At 44.4% G+C, this 24,849-nt stretch overlaps 1 protein-coding gene across 47 annotated transcripts in view; it reads left to right on the top strand.

The window, feature by feature from the left end:
- CELF2 (CUGBP Elav-like family member 2) overlaps positions 1-24,849 on the top strand; it is a 786,924-nt gene that overhangs the window by 725,785 nt on the left and 36,290 nt on the right. For 32 of the 47 annotated variants that reach the window (XM_081046687.1, XM_081046681.1, XM_081046716.1 and 29 more), the window contains 3 exons: positions 319-477; positions 3,905-3,968; positions 13,136-13,270. In XM_081046687.1, coding sequence (XP_080902813.1) covers positions 319-477; positions 3,905-3,968; positions 13,136-13,270 — 358 coding nt within the window. Of the gene's footprint in view, positions 1-318; positions 478-3,904; positions 3,969-7,420; positions 7,478-13,135; positions 13,271-24,849 lie in introns of all 47 variants that reach the window. The other 15 variants (XM_081046697.1, XM_081046675.1, XM_081046678.1 and 12 more) reach the window with 1 other exon arrangement.

The following is a 24,849-nucleotide window of genomic DNA, read 5'->3' as shown; positions in this document are numbered from 1 at the left end:
AGGTGTCTTGTCTCTGAGGAGTCCTGGGAAGGTTGAAGGAAGACACAAGAAGAAGGAAGGAGAGGCAGTTTAATAATCAGAGCAACAAAGTAAATGGCTTCACCGACCACCAGGTCCCCAAAGAAACCAATGACAGTATCTGGAATTTTCTGTTGATGGTGCTGTTCAGAGAAGAAGAAGGACTATGGAACCATTTAAAAACCATTCCAGACCCTCCCATGTGCTCCAAGATAGTTCAGAGCGCTAGGCCCCGTGCTGAGTCACGCGAGGATGCGACCAGGCTGTAACTCCTCCACTTTCCGCTGTGTCTGACCACAGGGCTGCTCTTCACCTATCGTGGTGAAGTTCGCCGACACTCAGAAGGACAAGGAGCAAAGGCGCCTCCAGCAGCAGCTCGCGCAGCAGATGCAGCAGCTCAACACTGCCACCTGGGGGAACCTGACGGGGCTGGGCGGACTCACCCCGCAGTACCTGGCGGTGAGTGCAGGGGGCGGCGCTGTGACTCTTCCAGGCTGCTTGTCCCCTGAGTATGCTAGAGAATTCATTTGGGGGACATTTTGAATCCCAGGAAATTACTGAAATCAGCACTGATGCAGAATATTTTTCCAGGTTACCTCGATTGGCATAAGCACGTGACTCCTTGAATTCTTGCCTGCTAGAGGCTGAGCAGAGTCCCACAAGGCTAAGCCCATGTTTCAGAACGTCATAAAATCCTGCATTCGAAGGGGTGCGGCATGCTTCATAGATGGTTATGTCAGGGTGCCAAGGCAGCAGTGTTTGGAGAGCTCACTGCCTCGGACGTTAGTCCATACCACGTCGGGACCTCAAATGAAATCCCCGTGGAACTCTATTTCAGTGATCCTGGGTCTTCCCGGTGGAACAGTATCAACAAGATCATATATTTCTTACTTTACCTATTTGACACCAAAAAATTAATCCTTATTCAGGCCAAATAGACCCAATTCTTTCAACCATCCCTCCCATTTCATTGTTTATGAACTCACTTTATTAGTTTTCCTTTGAGCCACCCATTTCACTCTGCCAATGTCTTTATTCAAATACAGTCACCAGCATTTAAAACAATTCCCCGAGTAAGACCCAAACAGCACAGACCCCTAGTGTGGATTCTCAAATCTTTTAATGTAGCTTCAGAGTGGCATTTGTAGTGACCATGTCCCATGCAAGATGGAAGGCAGCTAACACTTCTCTAAGTTTTTATTTATCTTTACATGAACTACTGCCAAATCCTGCCACTCTATCCCATTCTTCTGTTTTGGGACCCAAATGCTGGACTCCATGTTTACTAATATAACTTCATATTGTGAGATTGGTCTTTTTCTCCAGCCTCTGTCTGTGTGTGTACGTGCATGCGCGCAGGTATGTGTTTGTGTCCTGATGCTGTTGTTTCACCTTTAACCGTTCCTCTCAGGATTGTATCATCCATTCGCCTTACTTTATAGCAGAACACATATTGTTCTATAAAATAGTCCTCTAGTGGCCTTGACAGCTCAGACTCCCTACTTGCTTGTACAGGTGAGAAAAAGGGAGACTCAAACAAGTTGCATCGTGTGACCCAAAGTCATGCTGCTGGTACTCAAATGGGGTTCACTCCTCTGTGTGTTCCCTCCATGTTCTCAGAAGACAAACATGGCTCCTAGTCCACATTTTCCCCACCTCACCCCAGTGCCTTTTGGGGTCCAGTGAGTCATAGCTACTCGATACATGTTCAATTCATGAACGAGGAGCATTCATCTCCTGTCTTCACCTGAGCACTTACCGAAAGCCTTGACCAAGTTTGCTGTCATCGCGTCATTTCTCCATCTGATCCATGGAGACACCATCAGAGATATTGCCTGATGTCTTGCTAAAATCTATATGTGCTCTGCCGTGTCTTCTTTGTCTATCAGTCTAGAAATTTTAGGAGAAAAATGAGTCTAAGTTAACAATATTTGTTTTCCACAAGCTCGTGCTTTTCAGTTGTGCACAAACCATCTGTTTAATTGCATATATAAGAAAGAAGTTTTATTATAAATTGAAGTCAAGCTCACCTCTTCACATTGTCTAAGGATCCAGCTTCTCTCCCCATCATTTTCAAAGACACGTGGCTGTCTGCATGTCCCTGGTCTTCTGGCACATCTCCCATCCCCCTTGGCTTACAGAAATCTCTAGTACATGTTTCTTTGGTCACATCTGCAAATGATTTCTGTACCCTGAAAGAGAATTCGTCTCATCCTCATTTATAAAACACATTTCTATACACTCTTCTCTATGTGTTCTCATGAGCATCCATCCTTTCTTTGCCATGTTTGTTCTACTGCTTTCGAATGAAAGCCCATGTCTCTGAAAGGGCCCTTGGCTTTAAGGCATTCCCCACCTCCGTGTGGAGGGGCTGACCCCCGCTCCCCACAGAACGGTGTTCAGTGGAAAGAACCCTCAGTAATAGTTTCACAACACTCCAGGTATGTCCACTTATCTCAGTAGATTTTATTAATGCCTCAAAATGTCTTCAAAGCTGTTTTAATTTTGCTTAACTTTAATTTTTAAAAATATCTGATAGGAGGAGGGATAAGGGGTCACAACCACAAGAGAATGGAAAAATTAAGTAATCAAACCATCATGATAAGGGATTTCTCTCCATCAAAATGTGTAATCCCTACCTTTTTCTTCTTCCTCCTCTCTTAGTGTGTGTGTCTGTGTGTCTCTGTGTGTGTGATACCGATGTAATCTATTCCAACAAGTCAAGAGAGATGAGTGAACATTAGATACACTTTTCTGGTGACTGAATGTTAGTCCCCATAACAGCATTGTCACTAAGACTTCGGTCAAACAGCCACTGATACCCTACTCTGCTTGGTGTTTTTAAGTCAACTGGCAAATGCCCATATCTAAGTCATATTCATCATGGAGTTTCCTTGTTGAACTGACTTACCCCGAGGAGTGACTGTGCTCTACAGTTATGTTTCGCAGAGCTCCAACTAAATTCTGAAAGCTGGGTTTTAAATAGTGAATGCATCTTGCTCCTCCAAGGCACATAACAGTTTTTCAATCATAAATTTGGTGAGTCTATGCTTTGTGGTACCCATGTACATTTGAGTAGAGGAGGTAACTACATGCTTGCTCCTATATACAAACTGTCTGTATTGATCTACCTTACCAGAAAGAGATCAATCCAGTCAAACAATATAGCACCTCAGTGTTAACATATAATTCAACCCAATTGGGCAAATAGAGGGGCATTTTAGGACAGTAGCCACATGCGTTTACCTTGTGGTACCCACTGATTCTATGCGTGGTTGGGGGATGTGTTTGGGAAAGCTCTAAGGAGAAATGCAGACACCTTTTCACAGATACGTTCATTTCTTTTTTAAAAGATGCTGACAAATAGCATGTTTCTCTCTGCCCGTGAAGATGGTCTTAAAGTGAGTGACCACTGTCTTGGTCATGTAACCATGGCTTGACACACGTTTATGTCTGAGTTTGTGATGATTTCTCTCTTGAGCCAAGTCACTGAGTGCATGTGCTTCTAATAAAGGATGGAGGAAACTGAGCTGTGAGAAAAGTAGTCGAGACCAAGAGATTGACAGAGCTGAGTTACAGCAACTACTAGATGACAGAGAGATAGCACTAGTCACCCATGTCGGTTCTATAGATTTAACACCTGGTTGTTAAATAGAGTAGATTGGTTAATTGTTTTAAGGCAGCAGCGTTTATTGAGTTTCCCCAGTGTCTATGTTCTTAGTGTAGATTAGACATTACTATGGATTTGCAGCCCCAACTCTGGGAACCTTCAGGCCATTAAGAGACAGCAGCAGCCAACTGTATCCACACAGAGGAAACTGGATGTGTCCCCAGTTTCATCCGGAAGTCCCTTTGCCCCCTCTCACACTCTCCCTTTCCTTTGCAGCTTCTGCAGCAGGCCACCTCCTCCAGCAATTTGGGTGCATTCAGTGGCATTCAGCAAATGGCGGGTGAGTCATGGATCCTGCCTTTCCTTGTGACGGGCTTCTGTCTGAAATGGGGGCGGGAAGGTGGGGAGGCAGGGGTCAGAGGGATTAAGAGCAATTAGCAGTCCTGCTCACTTTAGCTTCTCAAAAAGTCGTTCTCCTACCTCTGGTATTTCTAACACTTACAACACGAGGGGGCTGAGAATCCCTGCATAGCACACTTTATTTATTTATTTATTTATTTATTTATTTATTTTTACTTAAAAAAACACAAATGGGATTGGGTACTGGGGAATTTCCAACAGGATTCCTATATCCAGAGCAGCCAAAATGATTAATATTTCTCTAAAATTTTAATAACAGGCAGTCAATAAAAATGTCCTGACCTCCATAATGAAAGCCAAAATTGCAGGCCTATCTTTGATACAGTTCTAGTCCCTTGATAACCACAGACAATTAACAGGGTGCCTTTTTTAACTTGGTGCCCCAGTTGACAGAATTGGGCATAGGACGCTTTTGTGTGGAAGTGTCATCTTTGTTCTTCAGAAAATCAAAGTGTGGCTGGATTTGAAAGCCAGCTCATGAAGGGTTTTTTTTTTCCTAATGAGCTGTGTCAGTAGTAACTGAGGTGCAGTGATTAGTGAAAGGTCATTCCTACTGTGTCACCTTCCAGGCTGATACCCGAACTTTCCACGGGGCCAGGGGAGGCAGCCCAAGCAATAAATCAGAGCACAGGTGCCATTAACCTGCCGAGAGGAACAGTAAGGAAGCTCTTTCCTTATTCGATTCCAGAGGGGTGGGGAGAGAGGGCAAAAAGAAGAACAGATTTTTGGCACATAAAAATCAGGCAGTTTGTTTTCATCAAGGGCACCATGAGTCAATGAAATGAAACCTGAATGTGCAGAAGAAAAACCAGATTTCTTTAGCTGTCACTATGAAACCTCCTTTTTACCCTCTCTTTTTCTCCCCCCAAATACATATCCTTGGTTTTGGTTTTTGTTGTGGTTGTTGTTGTTGTTTCTCTTTGAATGCATCTGGAAAGACTTTCGATGAGCATACACAGGTTTCTGCTGATATGTGTTCTGTCACTCAGCCAAGTTCTGTGGCCTCGTGGGCTAATGCTGAGTTGTTGTCTACTGGGGCACACTGGCCTACAGTAGAAGTACTGCAGAATTATTCATTGGGCTTTCAATCTCCTGGCACCGCCAGCTTGTTCTGTTGCAATTATAGCTTTTGGATTATTAGAAAAACATATATATATATATATATATTCAAATGATAAGCAGTTAAATCATTCATCTGTATCTTTATGAATACAGTTTGGAGTTCAGAATCACTTTGAATGGTGAATTTATTTTTAGTCCTATGAAGGGAATTGGAGTGACATAAGTAAAATATTCAGAAGTATTCTATTTTTTAAAAAGAGAAAGACCTCCAGATTGCAAGCTCAAAAATAAATGCTAAGATTTGTCACCTTTTCAGTCAATGCAAGATTTGTTTTTCTTCTAATAGTATGGACCCACCCTGATCCAAAATGAGGGTCTTTGCTTCAAGGAAGCCTCAGGCTCTCCCACTCCCACAGTGGAATTATGCAGAGAAGGTCGCTGGGTCCTCAGGCAGCTGCCAAGCGAGTCTCCTGGGTGGACAGACTGCCCTGTCATTTTTCATGAGGTGTGTGCGCCTCTGCCTCCTCAGCCACAGGTCAGGACATTAGTGCTCACATGCTGTGTGTGCTCATTTCAAAACGGAGGCTACGTGGGAAACACCTTAGAAGGTGCATCAAGCAGATGGCTGATGTAAAGGCATTCAGTAAATGCACTGGGCTTTCCAAATTACCCCTTCCTTGAATCTTCAGCATACTAAATTCAGCACCTCAAGTCTGCACAGGCTGTGAAATCAAATGCTGAATGATCCCATCCATGTCTGCCAGTCACCTTGAGTATGGAGAGTGTTAAGGAAGTCAATGTCAAGGCTTTGCCTGCTGGGCGATTTTCCTGTAAAGGATTCCCTCCATTCAGATGCATAATCAAGTCTCATCTGCCTCAGTGTTTAAAGCACCCTAGTGTGGGGTGTATTTTTTTTTTTCAGCTATGCAGTTGAATGGCCTTCTGCTCTTTCATCTTCTCCCAAAAGTAGGGCTTACCTTTTGTCTTTGCCAGTCATCTCAGGAGTGTTCTATAGGGAACTGGTAATAGAGGCTACTTTCTAGAGGAAGTAGAACTCCCCAGATGTGGGAGCACTCCCCACCCCTGCCCTGCTCCCCTAAAGCCCCTTCTGGCCTCACCTTCCTCCCTCAGCTCTCTGATACCCCTGAGTCTCAGTGCTTCCAACCCAGCCCTCACGCCACTAAAGAGGTGCTCGTGACTATGTTTGAGTGGACGAGTGAATAAATTTATAAACCAACAAACTCAAATTCATGTCTTGGATATGTTCCCAATGGCACTTAAGTTAAATGCCTGTTTTTTGGTTTTTTTAATTAAGAAATGTGGCGTTCGCCTCCTATTTAAGCCACAAGGAAACATTATGTAAACTAAGGACAGTATACTCGTGAATGAGCTGTCGATGGTCACACATGTGAGAGCCCACGGTACATGACACACGCAGTAGAAGGGATTGGAGCAGCCCAGGAGCTGATCCCGAACCCCACTTGAGGTTAAAATGCCTTCGAGTGATTGAAATTGTGGCACGGCGTGAGGGGGCACCCACACAGTTCAAACGCCAGTTTTGTGTCTGCAGTGCCATGTAATAAACACCACGTGGAAATCCAAGGACTCCAGCTTGGAGTATCATCACCAAAGGAGTGAAATTTCATTTCAGAAACCAATAATATATTTTGTGTGAACAACTCTCAGAACATAAATCTCTGTCCTTCAGGGGACTGAGGTTTATCCACAGAGTCTAAAACATCTCATTTGAATGAGCCTTGCTGTTTGAGGAGAAAATAAAATAAATCCTACTCCACCCTCCCCAGAAAAAAAAAACAGAAAAAGAAATTTTAGATGATAAGCTACTAAGTAGTTGCATCAATAAAACTGAATGAGACACCCACTACACTTTGGGGAAAAAAACCCTACCATTTCCTTTCAAACTTAATTTTAAATGTGTTCCATGATTTTATAAAAGAGATGGAATTTAACAGCAGAAAATAGATTGGGATCAAATCTTTATAAGCTGAATGCTTTTATGTATACATTGTGTGCATCTTTGAAGTTGATTGAGTTTTCCCTCTTAAAACTTCTAATAAAAACTTGTCCATTTTTCACTCAACCGTGGTATTTGTTACACAAGTTTCTGAAATCTCAGACACTTGGGTCTGAGTTTGGGCTCAGAGTCTGGATTTTTCCTGAGAAAGGAATAAGCAAAAATTTCTTTGTAACAACTATCATCCCAAAAAAGCATCAAGTTAGAAAAACAACAGTACTATTTTACAATTTGGGCAGAGCTCCTTGAAATAATCATACCTTTTATCCTCACAGTATGCCAAGGATGGAGCCACCACTTTGTTACAGCATCACAATTGAAAAAAAGAAAAAGCAAGTATAAAAAAGTTAAATAAGTTATGTGAGACCACAGTACCAGTGAGGAGCAACATATGGGCTAGAACACAGAATCCCCAAATATCACAACTTTATGACGTAGGGACCATTAGCATCCCATTTTGCAGGTTGGGACAACTGAGGCTTAGAGAGGTTAATTAATAAACTTGCCCAAAGTCACTAAGCTAGTAAGTGACTGATTCAAATTTCACATCCACTTCAGCCTGATCTAGTAACTGAGCTCTCTGTTGCCCCCCAGCTTATAAAACAGCACTCAGTGTCTCAACAAAGTCAGGTGTGTTTGCATATATCCAGGCTGCAGTGACTGGCCACAGTTTAGCTGGCCATAACCAGCAAGGCTGAGCTATAGAGAGAAATAATGCAGCGAGAGCCCCAACTCCGCTCAAAAAGAAACAATTCCGCGACAGTACCAGGAAACCTGCCTCCCTCTCATTCAGGACATTTCAAATGCGTTAAGAGTGGGTTGCTTTTCCCTAGGGTGAGAGATTGTTATTAGGAAATTATAGAGATTATGAAGCAGTGGCGGAAAAAGAGGAGAGTTCCACTTTGCTTCTGATACTCAGTACAGCTGGTAGTAAGTCCCTTTCAGAATGTCTGGTCGGCGTTGTAAAAGTAACAGTAAAATTGGAGAGTGCAAATATTTGCTTCAAACCACAACATGGTGAGGCTTTCATCAATTTGAGATCCATTCCCAGAGAAAACTGTCCAAGGATATCTGTGATGAGTGGAGAGGAGGGGAGATGTTTACAAAGACTGCATTGGGGGGCTGAGAGGCTTGCTTTGGAGTCTCTTCCTGGGTGTGAGGTGTGTCTCCTGAACCCACAGGATTTCCGTTCTTCCCAAGGCCCGGCTCCTACCCTCGCACCACACACACTTCCTGCGAATGTGCTAATGGGCCTTATGAGAACTCCATAACCACCCATCTGTCACTTTCTAACAGACCTGATTGGCAAGCACTTGTAACAACTGACATCTGTTCTCACTTATTGATATGCAGATTTATGGTAATTGCTATGAACAATAAGACACAAAATTACCTAAGGTGAACATTAAATTAAATTTTCATGCCCTCTCCTTATAAATAATTTTTTTTAAACCTGAAGTTTCAAGTAGGCAGATAGCACATCTGTTTTCTACATCATTTCTTCGTTTTGAGAGGACCTTCTTTCCCCAAGTAATGAATGAGCTGTAAAATCCCTGTATTCTCAACTTTTTCTTCCTTTTTTTTTTTTTTTTTTTTTTTTTTTTGGCCATCTAGATCTTGACACACTGTTGGGTTTCATAAAACTTATTTAAATGTTTTGCACTTCTAGTCCCCTAGATTGTCGGCCCTCGTTTGTGGGGTGCCCATCCGAGCAGTGTTTCCTGAGGTTCAAAGTGGTGAGGTTTTCCTCAGAAAAGAGCGGTTGCCAACCCAGAAGCAGTTTTCCCATTGCCACCGCCCGCTGTCCGTCTGGTGCCCTTTTTGGATTATTGTGTGGGAGCAGCCTGGAAGTAGAAAGTGGGCCTGGGCGGGCGGAGAGCCAGCTGAAACAGGAAAGAACAGGATGCGCTCACACACCCCCAGAAGAAAAAAGAAAACTGAATGGAACCAGAAGTGGGAATTGGAAGTGAGCAGAAGCAGAAGCCCCCAGTGGAGATGGCCTCGGGGGCCCCAGTGCTGACCCAGCGCAGTTAAATCAGGGAGAAGCCTCCTTCCCGCTGGGATCAGGCTGTCTAAGCAGCCTGAGTCTGAGGAGAGGTCTGAGAGAAACAGTCAGTGTGCCAGCAAAGTCTGGGGCAGCTGAGGGGGCCGAGGAGGAAACCATGAGCCAGTCCACACAGCGTTCCCAGCTGCTCCCTGATTCGAGGCCAATGCGTTTTCTGGAGATACTGTGGCCCCCACACCCCCCATAGGAGGGGATGGTACGTGGAATGTCCACAGCCGGGATGAGGGCTCCCTGGCCCTGGGGACAGGAGTCCCCATGAACGTGTGCTGTTGGCAGGGTGCCTTCTGTTCCAGGCCCACCTCACAGCTGAGAATCCCAGGCTCACACAGGGTGAGGCAGAGCCTGCATCGCAGCTCATGGGTCTGAGAAAATGTGGTCTGCACTCCACTTGACCAGCCGTGCTGCCTCCAGTAAATGGCACTTGTTGTCACGTTGTCACCAGCATTCCAGGCCTAGGAACACACCCTAGGACGGGGTGAAGAGGAGAAGCTTCTGCACTGAGCAGAGCAGAAATGTGGGAGTCAGGGCTGGGAACGGGGCCCCCAGCCCAGAATAGTTGGCCAGGAGGCTGTGCCTTCCCTCTCTCATGTACTGAGCACTCCTATTGGGGAATGAGAGGGGAAGGGGGTGCCGGGAGAGCCTGCCCGGGTCACCCCCCAGGACCGTGGAAGGAACAGGGTAGAATAGGTGTGATCTCCGCTGGGAGGCCTCGGCCTCCATCAGCTCCCTATCAAACCAGTGGCCACTGAGAATGAGTTTCTGAGTCTGGACCTATTTCCAGAAACTCATGAAGTAGGATTACCCCACCACCACCAAATCCCTGGCTTCTCCCTGCTCTGATTTACAGCGGCTTTCTTGGGGACAGGTGCTTAATCCTCAGTGTGTGCCTAGGGCCTGCCCCATTGTGGCCACTCGGTAACTGCTGGATGGATGGAAGGACTGACCGTGGACGGACACATGGACGGGCTGATGGATGGATAGGCAGGCACATAATCTGCTGGCTTCTCCATCTAACCCTTCCCCTCTTCCTTTTCCCCCAAATTCCTCATGAGCTGGGGCTCATGATGGCCTCTCCTTTCCACCCATCATCTCTGCTTCCTGTGGCCCATGTTTTTCCTTTCCTTGCAGTGTGATTGTTGAGCAGAGTGTCCCCTACCCCCACTGTGGAGCCAGCACCGAAATCCCTCTGCCTGGGCTTTCTAGTGGAGGCAAGGAAAGGCTGGACAGGATGGCACTCTCGGGTGGTGAAGTATGGGAAGGGGAAATGCAGACGAGACACTGAGAGGGACCCACAGGGTCTCGCCCAGGGTTTTTGAGTGGAGATGGCAGTGGGCTAGAGAACCTGAGTGGGGTCGGCTGGGCTCCGAGACCTGTAATGAGTGTCCGTGGCGAGATGAGGAAAAGACATGGTTCTAATAAATATTTGTAGAATGATTAACAATTACAGAAACAGTATTTGATATCTCGTAAATACAAAGAACTGACCAAAAATGGAGAAAATTAAAACCTTGATTGGGTGTACTGTCAATACTTTTTATGGCAATTTATGAAAATCTCATATACTGCTTGTTACCCTGGTCATTCATCCATCAGTCCCCTACTATATAGATAGCAGTGTGTGCGTACGTGTGTGTGTCTTTTAGCTGGACTTGATAATGAACAAGATAACACCTTTATCCTCAAGGAACTTGGTATCGAGTTCTGAGGGTAAGAAAGACACACCAATGAGCGAATGCCCCAGAGCTATAAACAGGGAGATGAGGGAGTTTGCAGACCACGTGCAGAGTGCGCGCATTACTGCACACCTGTCAGCCTTCTGCGGCGGGCAGGGGGAGGTATGCCTGGAGGTCTCCCCAGCCATGGGCTCCAAGGCCTCAGTTGAGACCTGAGCCCTAGACAAGCTCCTTCCAGCTCTGGAATGCTGCCATGCGGACGCCATGGCTCCTGCCTGGAACGGGTCTGAGGAGATGTCCCCGATGAGGACCCTGTGACCTGGGCTTAGTCGTGGTTCTGGGTGTCATTAATCAGTGCCAGATGTGCATTGCGGGATATACTTTGAGCCCTAGCCCCTCCTCTTGTCTGCACAGCCAGCTGTTGGTGATGCAGTCTGGTCATCTGCTTTACATCACTAAAACAGGAGAGGGGACATTAGTCACTGCAGGGCCCAGAGGGGACAGCACATGTTCCCCACTCCTGACAACATAACTCAGAGCGGGCCCCGGTCACACTCGAGTGCCAAATGCGCCCAGGAGTTGGCACCTCCTGGGTGTAGGTGGGTCCGCCCTGAAGTCCAATGGCTCCTGTTACACACACACACACACACACACACACACACTCTGTTTGCTCAGAGAAAACTGAGATGTGAGGCCAGTGCGTTCCCAACTCCCGCACTCGCACAGGTATGACCCTGTGTGAAGAGCGTCACTCCCAGGTACCTGTGCTGCAGAAAGCAGGGTCTGAAGTCGCAGGTGCCACCAGGCCTTGTGTCCTGCGTCTGAGAGTCCCCAGGAATGGAGGGAGCTTTGAAAAACAGGTGTTGAGCTTCCACCCTAAGCCAGCAGGCCTGGACATCTCCTGGAAGCAGACTGAGTGTCATTTTGAGCAAAATGAGAGCCCATTTGGCAGCAAAGGCATCAGGAACTCTTTTTCTGAGTAGACGTAAGTCCTGATTGAGGGGGTCAGGTCGTAGGAGCGGGGTAAGTGAGCTGTCCTCAGGCTGAGGCAGCACAACTGCGGCTTGGGCTTTCACAGGTATGTTACTAGAACATTCTCTCTCCCCTCCACCCACCACCCAAAAAACACATAGGGAAGTTGTCATCTGGCCACTCTCTCCGAAGCAGATTAAATTTGCTGGATAACGTTTATTAAGTTCCTGGATTTGAGACATGCGAACAAGGTAAAATTAAGATGATTATTTAACTCCAGTATTTTTCTATATAAAATTTCTCTGTATAAGGAGAGAACCACTGTTTCCTGCCTCTCAAATGTACATTAGTGTGAAATGAATCATGGAGACCCATCCTCATGTTCTTGCAAAATTTCAATTCTCTCTGCAATTTTTTCTCAATTTTCACTAGCCAGAGAGTCACTCTAGTTAAAAGTAATCCCTCCTTAAAATACAAATACCTTTAAAATGTATATATGAATATTTTACAAGTGAAAATATGAGCTCCTGCCATTGTTATTTATTCATTCTTTTAGTCCTCAAGTATGATTGGCTACACTTTAGAGTTCACATTTCAAGTGAGTTTGGAGAGAGGCATTCAGTAACAACAATGACAAGAGTGGTTGCTAACATTTGTTGAGCGCTCATGTTGGATCAGTGACTGTACTAAGTAATTTGCTTCCTCACCTTATTTAATCTACACAACAACTCTTCGAGGTAAAATACAGTTAATATTACCACTCACTAAACAAGTGAAGCGGTCAAATCGTTTGCCCAGAGTCACACAACTGGTCAAGTGGCAGAGCCAGGAAGCCCTAGCAGTTCAACCTCTGAGCAAGAAACTGTCATTCCCAGTAAACTACCATTTTTCACCAGTAAACTGTCATTTCCTCTCTAGTACCTTCTCTGTGCAGCTGCAGAGCTTGGAGACTGAGAGTTTGACCTGAAGCCCTTCCTCTCTCTGCCCAAGCCCCGAGCTCCCCGGTTCATGACAGCTCCCCGGGGGAGGCCCTGCCAGGGCTGGTCTCCACACAGAGCGGTCTCCACCTAGCTTTTCTGGGGTTCTCTGCAGTGCAGCTGGGAAGAATGCCCCACGTTAGGACAGGCAGCCCCACAGTGAGGCGACTGCTGAGGAGAAGCTACAAGGCAGCTGGGCAGAGTACACCATCGTAGGGCATGCAGCCCTTGTCATCTGTCCTGTATTGTTGGGAAACAGGCAAAGAGGCCGGGTGCTCAAGTACCTTCGTCTTCCCTCCACAGGCATGAATGCTTTACAGCTACAGAATCTGGCCACGCTGGCGGCCGCTGCAGCCGCAGCCCAGACCTCAGCCACCACCACCAATGCAAACCCTCTCTCCACCACGAGCAGCGCCCTGGGAGCCCTCACAAGCCCCGGTAAGAGGAGGAGGAAGAGGGGTGCACAGGTCAGCACACAGTGGGTGGTGGCGGGAAGGCCAGGCTAGCCAGGCCATGGAGCCCGGGAACTTCAGTGGTTTTTAAAGAACCAGTCTGAGTGTGTGTGTGTTTTATTTTCCAAGGGTAAAATGAAAAAATGTTTTCTGTGAGAGAATCCACCTTGCTGGTGACGCTCACATGTTCATTTAGTTTCACAACTGTGTTGTCTGTTCTGTCCTCCCGTCTTCACCTGTGTGAAGAGCCTCACTCTCTTAGTCATGCATTTTTTTCTCTTGCCCTTTTTTTTCCAAAGCAGTTTAAGAATTCTCTGTTAAATCTCAAAATTTCTGATCATTCCAGTATTATATTTTGCACCAGCTCCATCCTTTGATTTTAAAATCCACAGTCTAGAGGGACCATCTTTGTTGTTTGTTTCTGGTCATGTTCTGGGCTATGTCATTTAAAATCTTTTTCCTCAGAAATGTTGGTGCCTTATTCAAAAGCAGATGCCATTTTTCTTTCATACAAGCCAGACATAATGTGGTTGCTTGGATACCATCATTTGTTTGTTAAGAAATGTTTCGCTGGCTTCTCTTCCTCTCTGAATTTTCGAGACCTTGATAAATGATCTCACTTCGTCCTCTGGTGCGTGGAAGGGTCGGCCTGGACAATCTCCAAACTCTCTCTAACTTTGAAAACCCCCATGACCCTCTGTCGACTATGCCCCAAAGATTAGCTAAGTGTTGAGAAAACTTATGTAATAGTGTGGGGTTTTCTTTCAGAAAAATAGAAAATGAAAACTACAGCATTCCATGGACCAGATTTATTAAGGCTTTTGACATCAGAGGGCAATGAGGCCCTCTGGCAGGTTCAAAGGCAATAATAGCCCTTTGGTTTGTTTATAAAACACTGTGTATCTAGTACATTTCCCTCTGAGTACAGTTTGGAGGGAGAAGTCTTGGAGATATGTAGAAGAAGCTGGGGGATTTATCCTTAATGTGCTGTAATCTCATAGCAACAGCTCGTAGAGGCATTGACTTCATGCTCTAAAATGTCTTCATTACTCTATGTGGGCCTGATCTCATGCAACAAGCAGTATTCCTGAAATATCAACGTTGTCATTCTTTTCAACAAATTAAACGATAGCTCTAATGCTATAGTACATTTGTTATTTAAATAAATACTTTAGTGACACTTTTTAAGAAAGAAGTATTTTTGACATGATAAATTCCTCCTTATATGAATACTAGTGATTTTTCTTAAAAACAAATTTAAAAATGGACGTGTCTAATATATCTGTTTTATAAATAAGTTTGAAAAGTATTTTCTCAAACAAGAATTTTTATCTGCCCTCTGAAGACCGTGACATGATTACAGAGTAGTATACACACATTTTATTGTCTTTAGTCAAAAGCTGATATTTTTAACTATATTTTGTTTGGACAGAAAACACTAAAAGTCATTCAAAATCTGAACACTTTTTATTTGTTTATATAAAAATGAAGGATTAGCTCTTTTTTTAAGAGAAAGCAATATTAACTTTATTTTGGCAAAAGTACATATTTGTAATTTTTCTGACCTTGGCCTTTATCTTCTCTTTCATTGAAAATAACCAGCAGAAACTGACCAAATCATTGGTAACAAGATAGAAAAAAAGAAGACTTTTTTTTTTTATGTGAAGACTCTCTTCCTTATATGGCAAGGAGCCATCTAGCCCACAGCCATAAAGAATTTAACTTAATGTAGTTACATTAAAATCATTCTGCTGTTCAACAGTTAGTTTGAAGGGTATGTGGCCTATTGTTTGCTTGGGAGGCTTCATTTGATTTTACTAAAATGTGTTCTTCTATTGTGTATTTGGGCTGGAATGCCTTGGTTTCAGTGAATCAGATTTAATATCTGAACATTTCATAAGAAGCCAAGTGCAAAAGCAGATGTGAGCTGATCAGTGTGACAAAGTGATTGACAGGTGATGCTTTTTAAGTGCTGGAATCGTGTTAGGTGCTGCCCGAGGAGCTGAGGACGCTCTGAGCAGAAGAGACATGCTCCCTGCTCTCAGGAGTTGCCTGGTCTATTTAGGGAAACTTGGACAAGCATGTGCTCTGTAGTGATGGACAAGAGCTGTAAAGAGAGACCAGGCCAATAGGTGGAGAGGGTGAAGGGGATTAAAGAAGGCTTTCCCTCTGAAAAGGTGACATCTGAGCAAAAACCTGAATAAAGGGAAAGAAGCCACGTAGATATGTAGGGCAGAGGATGAGCAAGTGTAAAGGCTGTGAGGCAGGTGGGAGCTTGGCAGATTGCAAACTAGCAAGGAAGCCATTCTGCTGAGCATAGGGTGGAGTGAGGGATGAGGGGTGAGAGATAAGAGGTGAAGGTGAGGGATGAGGGTGAGAGGTGAAGAGAGGAATGAGAGGTGAGGAGTGAGAGGTGAGGGTAGAGCTGAAGGGTGAGGGGTGAGAGGTGAGGGTGAAGCGTGAGAGGTAAGGAGCGAGGGGTGAGAGGTGAGGATTGAGGGGTGAGGGATGAGAGGTGAGAGGTGAAGTCCAAGTCCATGGACCCACATCCATTCCCTCCACTATGGTCAGGAACTCAAATATGTCACAAGCTTCTTAAAATGCAGGGTATTCAGAGGGCCTAGGAAGAAGGCAGAAGTAGTCAGTGAACTTTAACCATATTTTCCGTTTTTTCCTGAGACCTTAATGAAAGAGGGCATGTATCCTAAGATGTATTTCCTTCCTTTCTGCTCTTGTCAGAACCCAACCCTGGCAAGGTGTCCTTCCCTTTAATCTTAAGGTGCTTCTGCCCTTTCATAAATTCTGCAAACTGAAGTAGCATTGAAAGTGAATTTTCTGTTCTCTGTTGAGGAATGTTTTGCATAATAGCTGAAAGTATTGCTTCAGAATCCTGAAGGATAGATAGCAGCAGAAATGATTTAAATCTACATTTCAATTATTTTTCTTAAGTGTAACTAAAAAATCTAACATTTAAGTGAAAGTAAATTATTTGTCTACTTTCCATCAGAGACTTTTTCAAAGTCACACAAAACGTGGTTAGTAGAATTCATAAGTCTCCACTTTATCAAAGCAATTTCCTATGAAATAAAAAGGGTTGGAAGCAGTTCCCAAGGCCAATACCATTACTTATTTTTTAAATAACAAAAACCTGGGCTTACTATTGTTCCATTAACAAGTCCAGTCAAACTGTGAAATGCATCACTCCCACACAGGCCTTGGTTTTACCATGTTTTTAAAGATGTCTCTTATGCTTCAGACAAATCTATCTAGAAAGGAAAGGGACAATTCAATCCCCCAAACTATTAATTCTTTTAATAATTGTAAATTTATCATTTCAATTTTGCATACCCAGGAACAGTCTCCCTACAGCATTATTATAAATGATATTAAACCGGCTATGCTTTAAAACATGAAAGGTTAAGCTTTAATTTTTGTTAAAAAAAAAAAAAATCCCCTTAGGCAATAAATAGGTTCCTTTGTCTCATGGCCTTAAAATAAAAATTAAAATGGTCTAAATTGCCCATGGTTACAATAAGTGTTTCATGCAATTATCAGATGGTAGTGAATAAAATTAGAAATTAAATCATGAAAGAATAAAAAACAGGTAAATGCATATTATGTCTTTTATAACTTTCTCCCAGGTCTTTTGAAGCCTAATTTAATTGTGTTTCTTGTCTTTTATTTCGAAATGATAATTTTTCCTTTGTTTACTTCAATCTCCTATTAGGTAATTAATTCTTGGGTCATTTCTTCTTACCTAATGTTGAACCTGTTTTGGGGGAATGTGTATCTGTGTTGGTATAAAGAGGCAGATTGTCTCTAAGGCGTGCAGCTAGGTCTTAAAGAAAGATAATAATATTTGTCTTCTACCCAGCTTGTTGATGGGTTGTTTAATTTTGAGAGCTTGGGAGAAAGCATTATTACCACATATGAACATTTCTTTGAATTTTCTGCCTAAAATGTAATATTGCGTTCATGTACCACATTATTCCACTGACCTTCTTCTATTTCCCTTTAAAAAAAAATGTTTTAAAATTCTCCAAATGCTCCCGTAAGTGCACTCAAGCTCCTGCACACTTCTAGATAATAGGTCATTTCTTTCGATAGTGTAAGGCATTTTAAAATGCTAAGGAAGCGTTTTTCAATTCCCACCATTGACTTTGCAAATAGTTTTTACTTTAAATTCTAGGCAATAGTTTTTCCCCCATCTTCAAGATGTTGCTTGCCTCCTTGAGAGCTGTGAGAGAGACAAAAAAAAAAACCAAGGAAATGGTGCCTTCCTTGTGGACTGTTTAAGGTTCACAGAGACTGGAGGCGTGTCGTATGAGTCGGGCTTTTCCTGTGCCCCTCACATAAGGACCAGGGAGGGAGTGGTCACCTTCAGTGTCACACACACGTGTCCCCAGGGCAGTGGTGCAGAAAAGTAGCCGGTTGAACGGCTGGATGAGCAATGGGAAACAAGAAATCGACCCCACACCTTTCAGTGTTACGAGAGGCCTCCGTCCCTGCCCCCCTTAACTTGTGTGCTACTCAGGAGTTCGCATCATGAGAAGAGATGGGATTCATGTGCTGATGTCACCCACATTTTCAAACCTTCTGCTTTGTGCAGGACAAGGACATGCAAATGAGTTGGGCCCCCTCCAAGCCATCACACACAAGGGACAGTGAGATGGGGTGGAGTCTAATGGAGCCAGGAGGGAGGGACAGACAGACAGAACAGGTGCTGGGAGAGGCCACTCCCCACAGCTACCTCAATGATACCACAATGTGGAAGTCGAAAAGTACACGTCTTCCACAGACCTGTTCTTTGTCCTGCAAGTGTGTCGTCATCGTCACGTCACCTTTCCTCAGCCGTGGGAGCAATCTTTACAGCCAGCCTTGGGTGCAGTGGCACACCTCATCGGTCACCCCACGCACTCGGTTCTCTCTCTGAAACACCTCTTTTCTCCTCCAGTTAACACTACCTGGGTGAGGCCCTTTTCTCACTCCCGCTGTACTGCTGGGACGGCCTCCTACTCCATTCCTGCCCTCTGTCCATTTTGCACACTGTTGGCAAAACAAAAGAGCTCTGTTCACACACTTTCCATGTGGCTCACCCCTGTGTGGATGGAGTAAACAAACTCCTGAGCATGGCATTCAGGGTGCTCCCTGCTCGTCCCCTATCTTGTCATGCCAGAACTGTCACTGCCCCAAGCAGCCCAGCTCCAGCCAGATCAGGTCACTCTCCAGCACCAGCCCACCCCCCAACCCAATGCCTAGAACACCTTCTCCCTTGTTTTCTCCTGTGAAGAACTTCTGTGTCACAAGTTTATCACTTCGGAAGATTAATGTCTAGGTATAAAACGGGAGGTTTCCATGCACGTTATAAAAAATACAGTTTATACTTCTGTGAATTAAGCTGTAGTACAAGATGTTTTCGAGTAATTAATGAAAATTGTGTGTAGAATGCTAATACTTTTAAGAATCAATGTAAGTGCCACCTCCACCATCAAGCCTTTCAGTAAGAATCACTTCCACAATGTGTTTCTAACAAATACTTAACTTTAAACCTGAGTCCCATGCAGACACCTGGGTAAGGAGCCGTATTAGGAGCTCCCTGAGGGCAGAGTGGAGGGAAGGCTGACGTGTGCAGCAGGGAGAGGGGTGCTCTGTAAGCACCACCATCTACCCTTCTGTTCTCCCAGTCATTCTTCATACTTCTACTACAACTCAAACACTGTTGTCTTTGTGGGACATGTTTTCTTTGTGGGACAGTTGAGTACATGCCTCGTCTCTCACCTTCTAGGTGGTAAGTCCTTTCAAAGTAGGAGCAGTTTACTTACTTGTAATCCCACCTTGCATTTGGATCAATACCTTACACCCACACACTCAAATGCTGTTTAATTCAATCGAGTAGCAAAGTGACAGTGTTCCAAAACAAATGTTTGGAAGCCATTTATTCAGTCTAGGCCAGTGCCTGTCTCTGAGAAGGACCCCGAGTCCGCCATGGTGACATTAGACCGGGTCAACAGGTGGGTATCCCCACAACTCCCGACTTGCTTCTCTTGAGGAATCCAATAGCCACACCTTACAAGTGGAGATTCAGGTGTGACAGGTTTCTGAAGGATGGAGCAATACTAATTTACATTGGAACTGACTTACAGGGAGCCATTTTTCATCCCAATAATTTTACTAAGATTGGCTTTCAAAATGTCCGATGTCATGATATGGAATAAGGAAGAGTCTCATGTCAAATAAAGGCATTTTATTTTCAAAAGAGCCGTCTACTCTTGTGTGGGCTTTTGAAAGCTTGTCTTGCAGAAGCACTCCTTCCCTAACTCCACCATCCTGAGCTCGCCTACACTGGAAAGATAAAGCAGCACCCCATTTAACTTTTCAAGGGGTGTTTCCTGTGCTATACTTCAGCATTTTATTAATTCAGGGACAGTTCTCTGTACCCCTCCCCCCCATTTGTCTCCTTAGGCCCATCTTGTTTCATTGCTTATCATCAAGGAAAAGAAGTAAATCTCAAAACAGTCAGTTTTCCCCTGCATTAGCTATACATTTAAGTGTTTTAATCAGGCAGTTAAGTCAGTTGTTAAAGTTAGCTATTTATGTGTGAGCTCGAGTCAGTCAGATAGCCCTACACCCTTACTGTCCCAAAAGGACAACTGACATCCCATTCTTTGCTCATTTCCTGCAAGTCTCAACATTTTGTGCTTTTTTTCTAGAAGGTTTCAATGTGTGAACTTGTTCTTCACATTACAGGGCTCATTTGATTTTCCTCAGTGTTAATGGAGGTTGGACATTATATAGTGTTTAAAATGTCACTATAGTGACTATAATTTCCTGATATATTTTTCATTCATTCAACAGATATTTATTGAGTATCTGCTGTGTCCTGGCCAGGGGCTGTTCTAGACATTTGGAGCATATCAGTGAATGGAACTGACAAAAATCCCAACCGTTGTATAGTTTATATTCCAGCATTGGCTTTTTAAAAAACATGATTTTACTAAATTCCCACTATAGTAAAATGATTTGGTTAGTTTTTAAGCCTAAACCATAACTTCCAACACCCTTTTAAAAACCTTTTCATAACCAATGTTTTTGTATACCTTATGTTAAAATGTGAAGTACACCCCAGGCGGAGGGTGGGGAGGGAAGGAGAGGAGAAGGGAACCTCCTTTCTCTACTTTTTTCCTCTTCTGTAAGCTGCACCATTTTTCTAAACATTTGATAGTAAAGAGCTCTGAGAATAGTCACCATTAAAGCAGATATGGTAAGTGACAAAACCAGGAAAAAGAGAAAAGTGTACTTGGCACGCTGCTCTATGGCTTTTCAACAGAAGCATTTCATGAAAACCAAATATTTCAAAAGTTCTTAGGCCTTTCAAACATTTTTGAAAAAAAAAAAATCATTGGCAGGAATCTGCCTTTCTAGTAAACGGTTCTTTATTTGTCATTGATCATTCTGCTTCTAGGGTTTTTAAAATAAATAAATAAAAATAAAAAACCATGGAAATGCCTCCAACCTGGGAGCTTTGACAATCCCTACATGTGCTGGGTGTTTCCATAAGGAATTCCCTTTAAATTTTACTTATCAAGAAAATGAGAAGTCTGTTGGTCCAAACGGAACTGCAGCTAATTCTGTGATTCATTCTGGGGTCTTGATCTGCCAGAGGGTCCCCGCTCCTGCTGTCAGAACAACCGCAAGGTGGGTGGGCAGCCCCGGCAGTCATGACATGTCCTGACCTGGAGTCTCTTAAAAGTCCTGAGCTAATTTAAAGCTCAATAAGGCCACCCGTCCCTCACCCCCACTGAGGGGGACAGATATGTCTGGCTGTCACTTGGCCACAGAGCCCACACTCGGGTTATGCATGCCGCTTCCACCTGTGCCAAGGGCTGTCCATTGTCGCGTCGGTGGGTGGGCAGATGACTGCCTGCCCTCCAAGGGCTGTCACTAACTCGGTGCTTTGTTCTTGCTTTGTTTTGGGTGCACTTCTCCATGTTTTTCGTAGAGTCTCCGTAGTGCTAAGTGAGGGGCTCGTGGTAAACACTGCCCAGCCCCACCCGCTGCATCGAGCGGCCCGTCCACACCAGCTGCCCTCTTGCCGTGTGTTCTGTATAACACAACCATCCAGTTTTTCCCCCACTAAATTCTGTTGCTGTCTCATCTAACCATTTATGAGGGCTACCACGGGTCCAGAGCATTATTTGTTCATTGCTTAAGTGCATTCTAGATGAGAAAGGCAACGAAGCTTTATTCTAGTCCCAACTCCCCAGCAGTTCCTGATCTAAGGTCCATGTTTGAAGGTTGGAAAGCAACAAAATAGAAATGGTTCGTTCATGTGTGGTTTAATCCCATCAATCGCGATAGACCAGATGCGGTGGCCACATACAAAAAAAGAAGCAAAATGCACCAACCTAGGCAACCTATTTGGAAAGTGGAAAGTCAGATAAGGTACAAGGTACCAGTGACAGGAGAGATTCTGTCTTCAGGAAATGAGGGACTTTTTCATAGAAGGGCTGACATTGGAGCCCAAATTTTAAGACTAGGTAGGACTTTGAAAGAGAGATGAAAGGTACAGCAAATGTGTCAAACACAGGAAAATGCAGAAAAAGAATTTAGTTCTCAAATGGAAATTCATCTCATTTTTCACAAGCATCAGCTGTGTGGGAAATAGCAAGCACGGAGGACTCTGAGCACGGCGGGAGCTGGGGCTCCCTCTTGCAGGCAGCTGAGGGCTATTTCAGGACTTTGGGCACAAGAGTGGCAGTGATGGGACTTGGGTACTGAATGGATGTGAGGAGAACCAGGGGAAGGGGTTGAAGAAAACGGGAGTGTGTTTAGTTTAAGGGACCAGTGGCAGTGTTTTCATCATTAAGAGAATAGAGTCAGAAGGAAGCATGTGTGCTGGAAGCTGATTTGATTTTGCATGTGTTGAGCTGAAGCACATGTAAACAGGCCCCTCATTTAAATACATCTAATGAACAGTTGGATATCGGACCCTCGAATTCATCACAGGTTGGAGCTAAAATAGTGGATTGAGAATAAACTGCACAGGTGAGGCAGCCTGAGTTAGATTTGGGGATGGGTGAGATCCTTAAGCTGGATCCAGTCATCAAACACAGCTAAGGTGGGGGCTGGGTGTACAGCCTGACTGGTGCCTGTATTTGTGGGACACACAGGAAGAACCACGGGGTGGCGGGGAGCTGCCAAGGGGGCTCAGCATCACAGAAACCAAGCAAGAGAGCTTCTAGCAAGAAGGTGATAAAGGTGAGAGCAAAGAAGAGGTTCCGTCATATCCCCTTATCCACAGTTTCCCTTCCATGGTTTCAGTTACCCACAGTCAGCCTTGGTCTGAAAATAGTAAATAGAAAATTTCAGAGCTAAACAATTCACAAATTAAAATTGTGCACCGTTCTGAGTAGCGTGATGAAATCTCACGTCATCCCACTCGGTCCGGCCTAAGACGTGAACCATCCGTTTGTCCAGCGTCTCCACGCTGCACATGCTCCCTGCCTCTTAGTCACTTAGTAGGCGTCTTGGTCATCAGATTGACTCCCAGTATCGCAGTGCCTGTGTTCAAGTCACCCTTATTCCACTTAATAGTGGCCCCCAAAGTGCAGGATAGTGAAGCTGTCGATTCAGATATGCCAAAGAGAAGCTGTAAAGTGCTTCCTTTAAATAAAAAGGTTATATAGGAAAAGCACTGTGTACATAGGGTTCCTTCCATCCGTAGTTTCAGGCATCCCTGGGGGGTCCTGGAATGTGTCCCCTGCAGATAAGGAGGACCACTGTATTTGAATTTAGTACTTAGGTAGGCAGTTCATCCTTGAGTGGCCAGTTCACTGCAATGGTGGAATAGATACCACAGTTCTATAGGCAGTGAGAGAAAAGGGATGTGAGACTCAAGGCAAGAATTACATATTCTTATATGGCATTTCCATGACATGTAGTGTTTCATAAAAGCAGCAGGGTGAACAGGAGGAGAAAGTTGAAGATGAAGAAAACTTACACATATTTCTAAGGTAAAGAGAAGAAGCCAGAACAAAAGAGAAAAGGAAGAGGCCCACAAGTGGTGAAAATGGATGGACTAAAGTCAGAAGGAGGTTGGAGGGATGGGATCAAACTGCTAGAAGCAGGGCTTTCCTCACAAGGATCTGTCTCGTGTGGGTTCCTGCACTGGGAGGGGGCGCTACTGGAGCCGGCCAGCTGCCCCTGGCCTTGCCTTTCCCGCTCTCCCACCATTAGGTGTACATGTTAACATATGTGCTGGGTCATAAACCATAGTAAGTGCTGAGCAAGCAATGGTGTGGCCTGATAAGAGGGAACCCCTTGCGTCAGAGGCAGGAGCAGGTCAGAACTGACCAGGGTGGGAAGAATTTCAGACAGACAGCTGTTTCCATCACATGCAGGTCAAGAATCTAAATATTCAGAAACAACTAAAGAAAGGTCAGACCCAGGGCAGAGGTTTGAAAAATCTTAAAGACTGTACCAGAGGAGTTACAGTTTTCTTTCTTTCTAGAGGACATCTTGACCTAAACCTGAAAGACTGAGATTTGGAGCAAATCATTTAATCTGTATTTAGTTTTCTCCTTTGTAAAATGGAGTTGTTAGATTTTACTTTTCTTATCGAAATATTATATAGATTATTATTAATTGAGTATTATTAATATGTATATAGTACTATTGTATTCTATATGTATATAGAATATTGTTGCCTTTTTTTAAAAAAAAAGTACCATATGGGAAAGATTTCATTATTTGATAGTGATACAAAATTCTGCTCTTCTGGACAACAGAAAACAAGGTTAAAACTGGAAGGAAATCCAGCGATTTTCTCTCTGAATTTGGCCTTTGGCAAACAAACATGTCCCACCCTTCCTATCAGTGTTAGAATATAAATGCAGACAGTAGACCCTGTCCTTACGTCTTTCTCCTTGGGACACAGCGGAACAACAAGTTGGCTGTGAACTTCCCACAGTGGTGGGAAATTGGACTCGAGGTTACAGAACCAGTACACCCACCTCACCAAAGACCCAATAGCACTACTAGATTCAATAGTAAGACACCCATGTCCAGCCAGGGTTTCCTCGCAGCTGTCACCACTTGGAGTTTGCTACGATTTCCGGCAGTACCTGGGCTTGTGCTCAGGTCGGCCATTTGCATGCTGACCTAGAGCTCCTGTAGCTCACAGCTTTTCAAATCTAGAACTCAGCTGGATGCTCTCCTGACCCTGGCCAGCCTGACTGTTGTATTCTCAGGAAGGCCTGCATCCTAGAAATGAGTGTGTTGCCCCATGTGGACACACACCTCCCTTTCTAGAACACCCTAAGACCAGGATTTGGACGGGTTCCCAGCGACATGCACTTGCTTTCCACAGACTCCGTTCCCCTCACTCTCCCGAGTCCAGAGCCTGGTCAAATCATCAGATTTTACAGTTGTAGGGAATCTTCAGGATAATCTGTCCAGGTGCCCCCCTCATGGTCCAGGTGAGCTGTCAGGGATTTCTACCACACCATGAAATACTCAACAGCAGGAACGCCCAGGAAACCCGGATTATATTTCTGGATTTTTCCA

The sequence above is a fragment of the Rhinolophus hipposideros genome (genome assembly GCF_964194185.1).
Source record: "Rhinolophus hipposideros genome assembly, chromosome: 1".
In the NCBI taxonomy this organism is placed as follows: domain Eukaryota; kingdom Metazoa; phylum Chordata; class Mammalia; order Chiroptera; family Rhinolophidae; genus Rhinolophus; species Rhinolophus hipposideros.
This window is presented reverse-complemented; position numbering and strand designations above follow the sequence as displayed.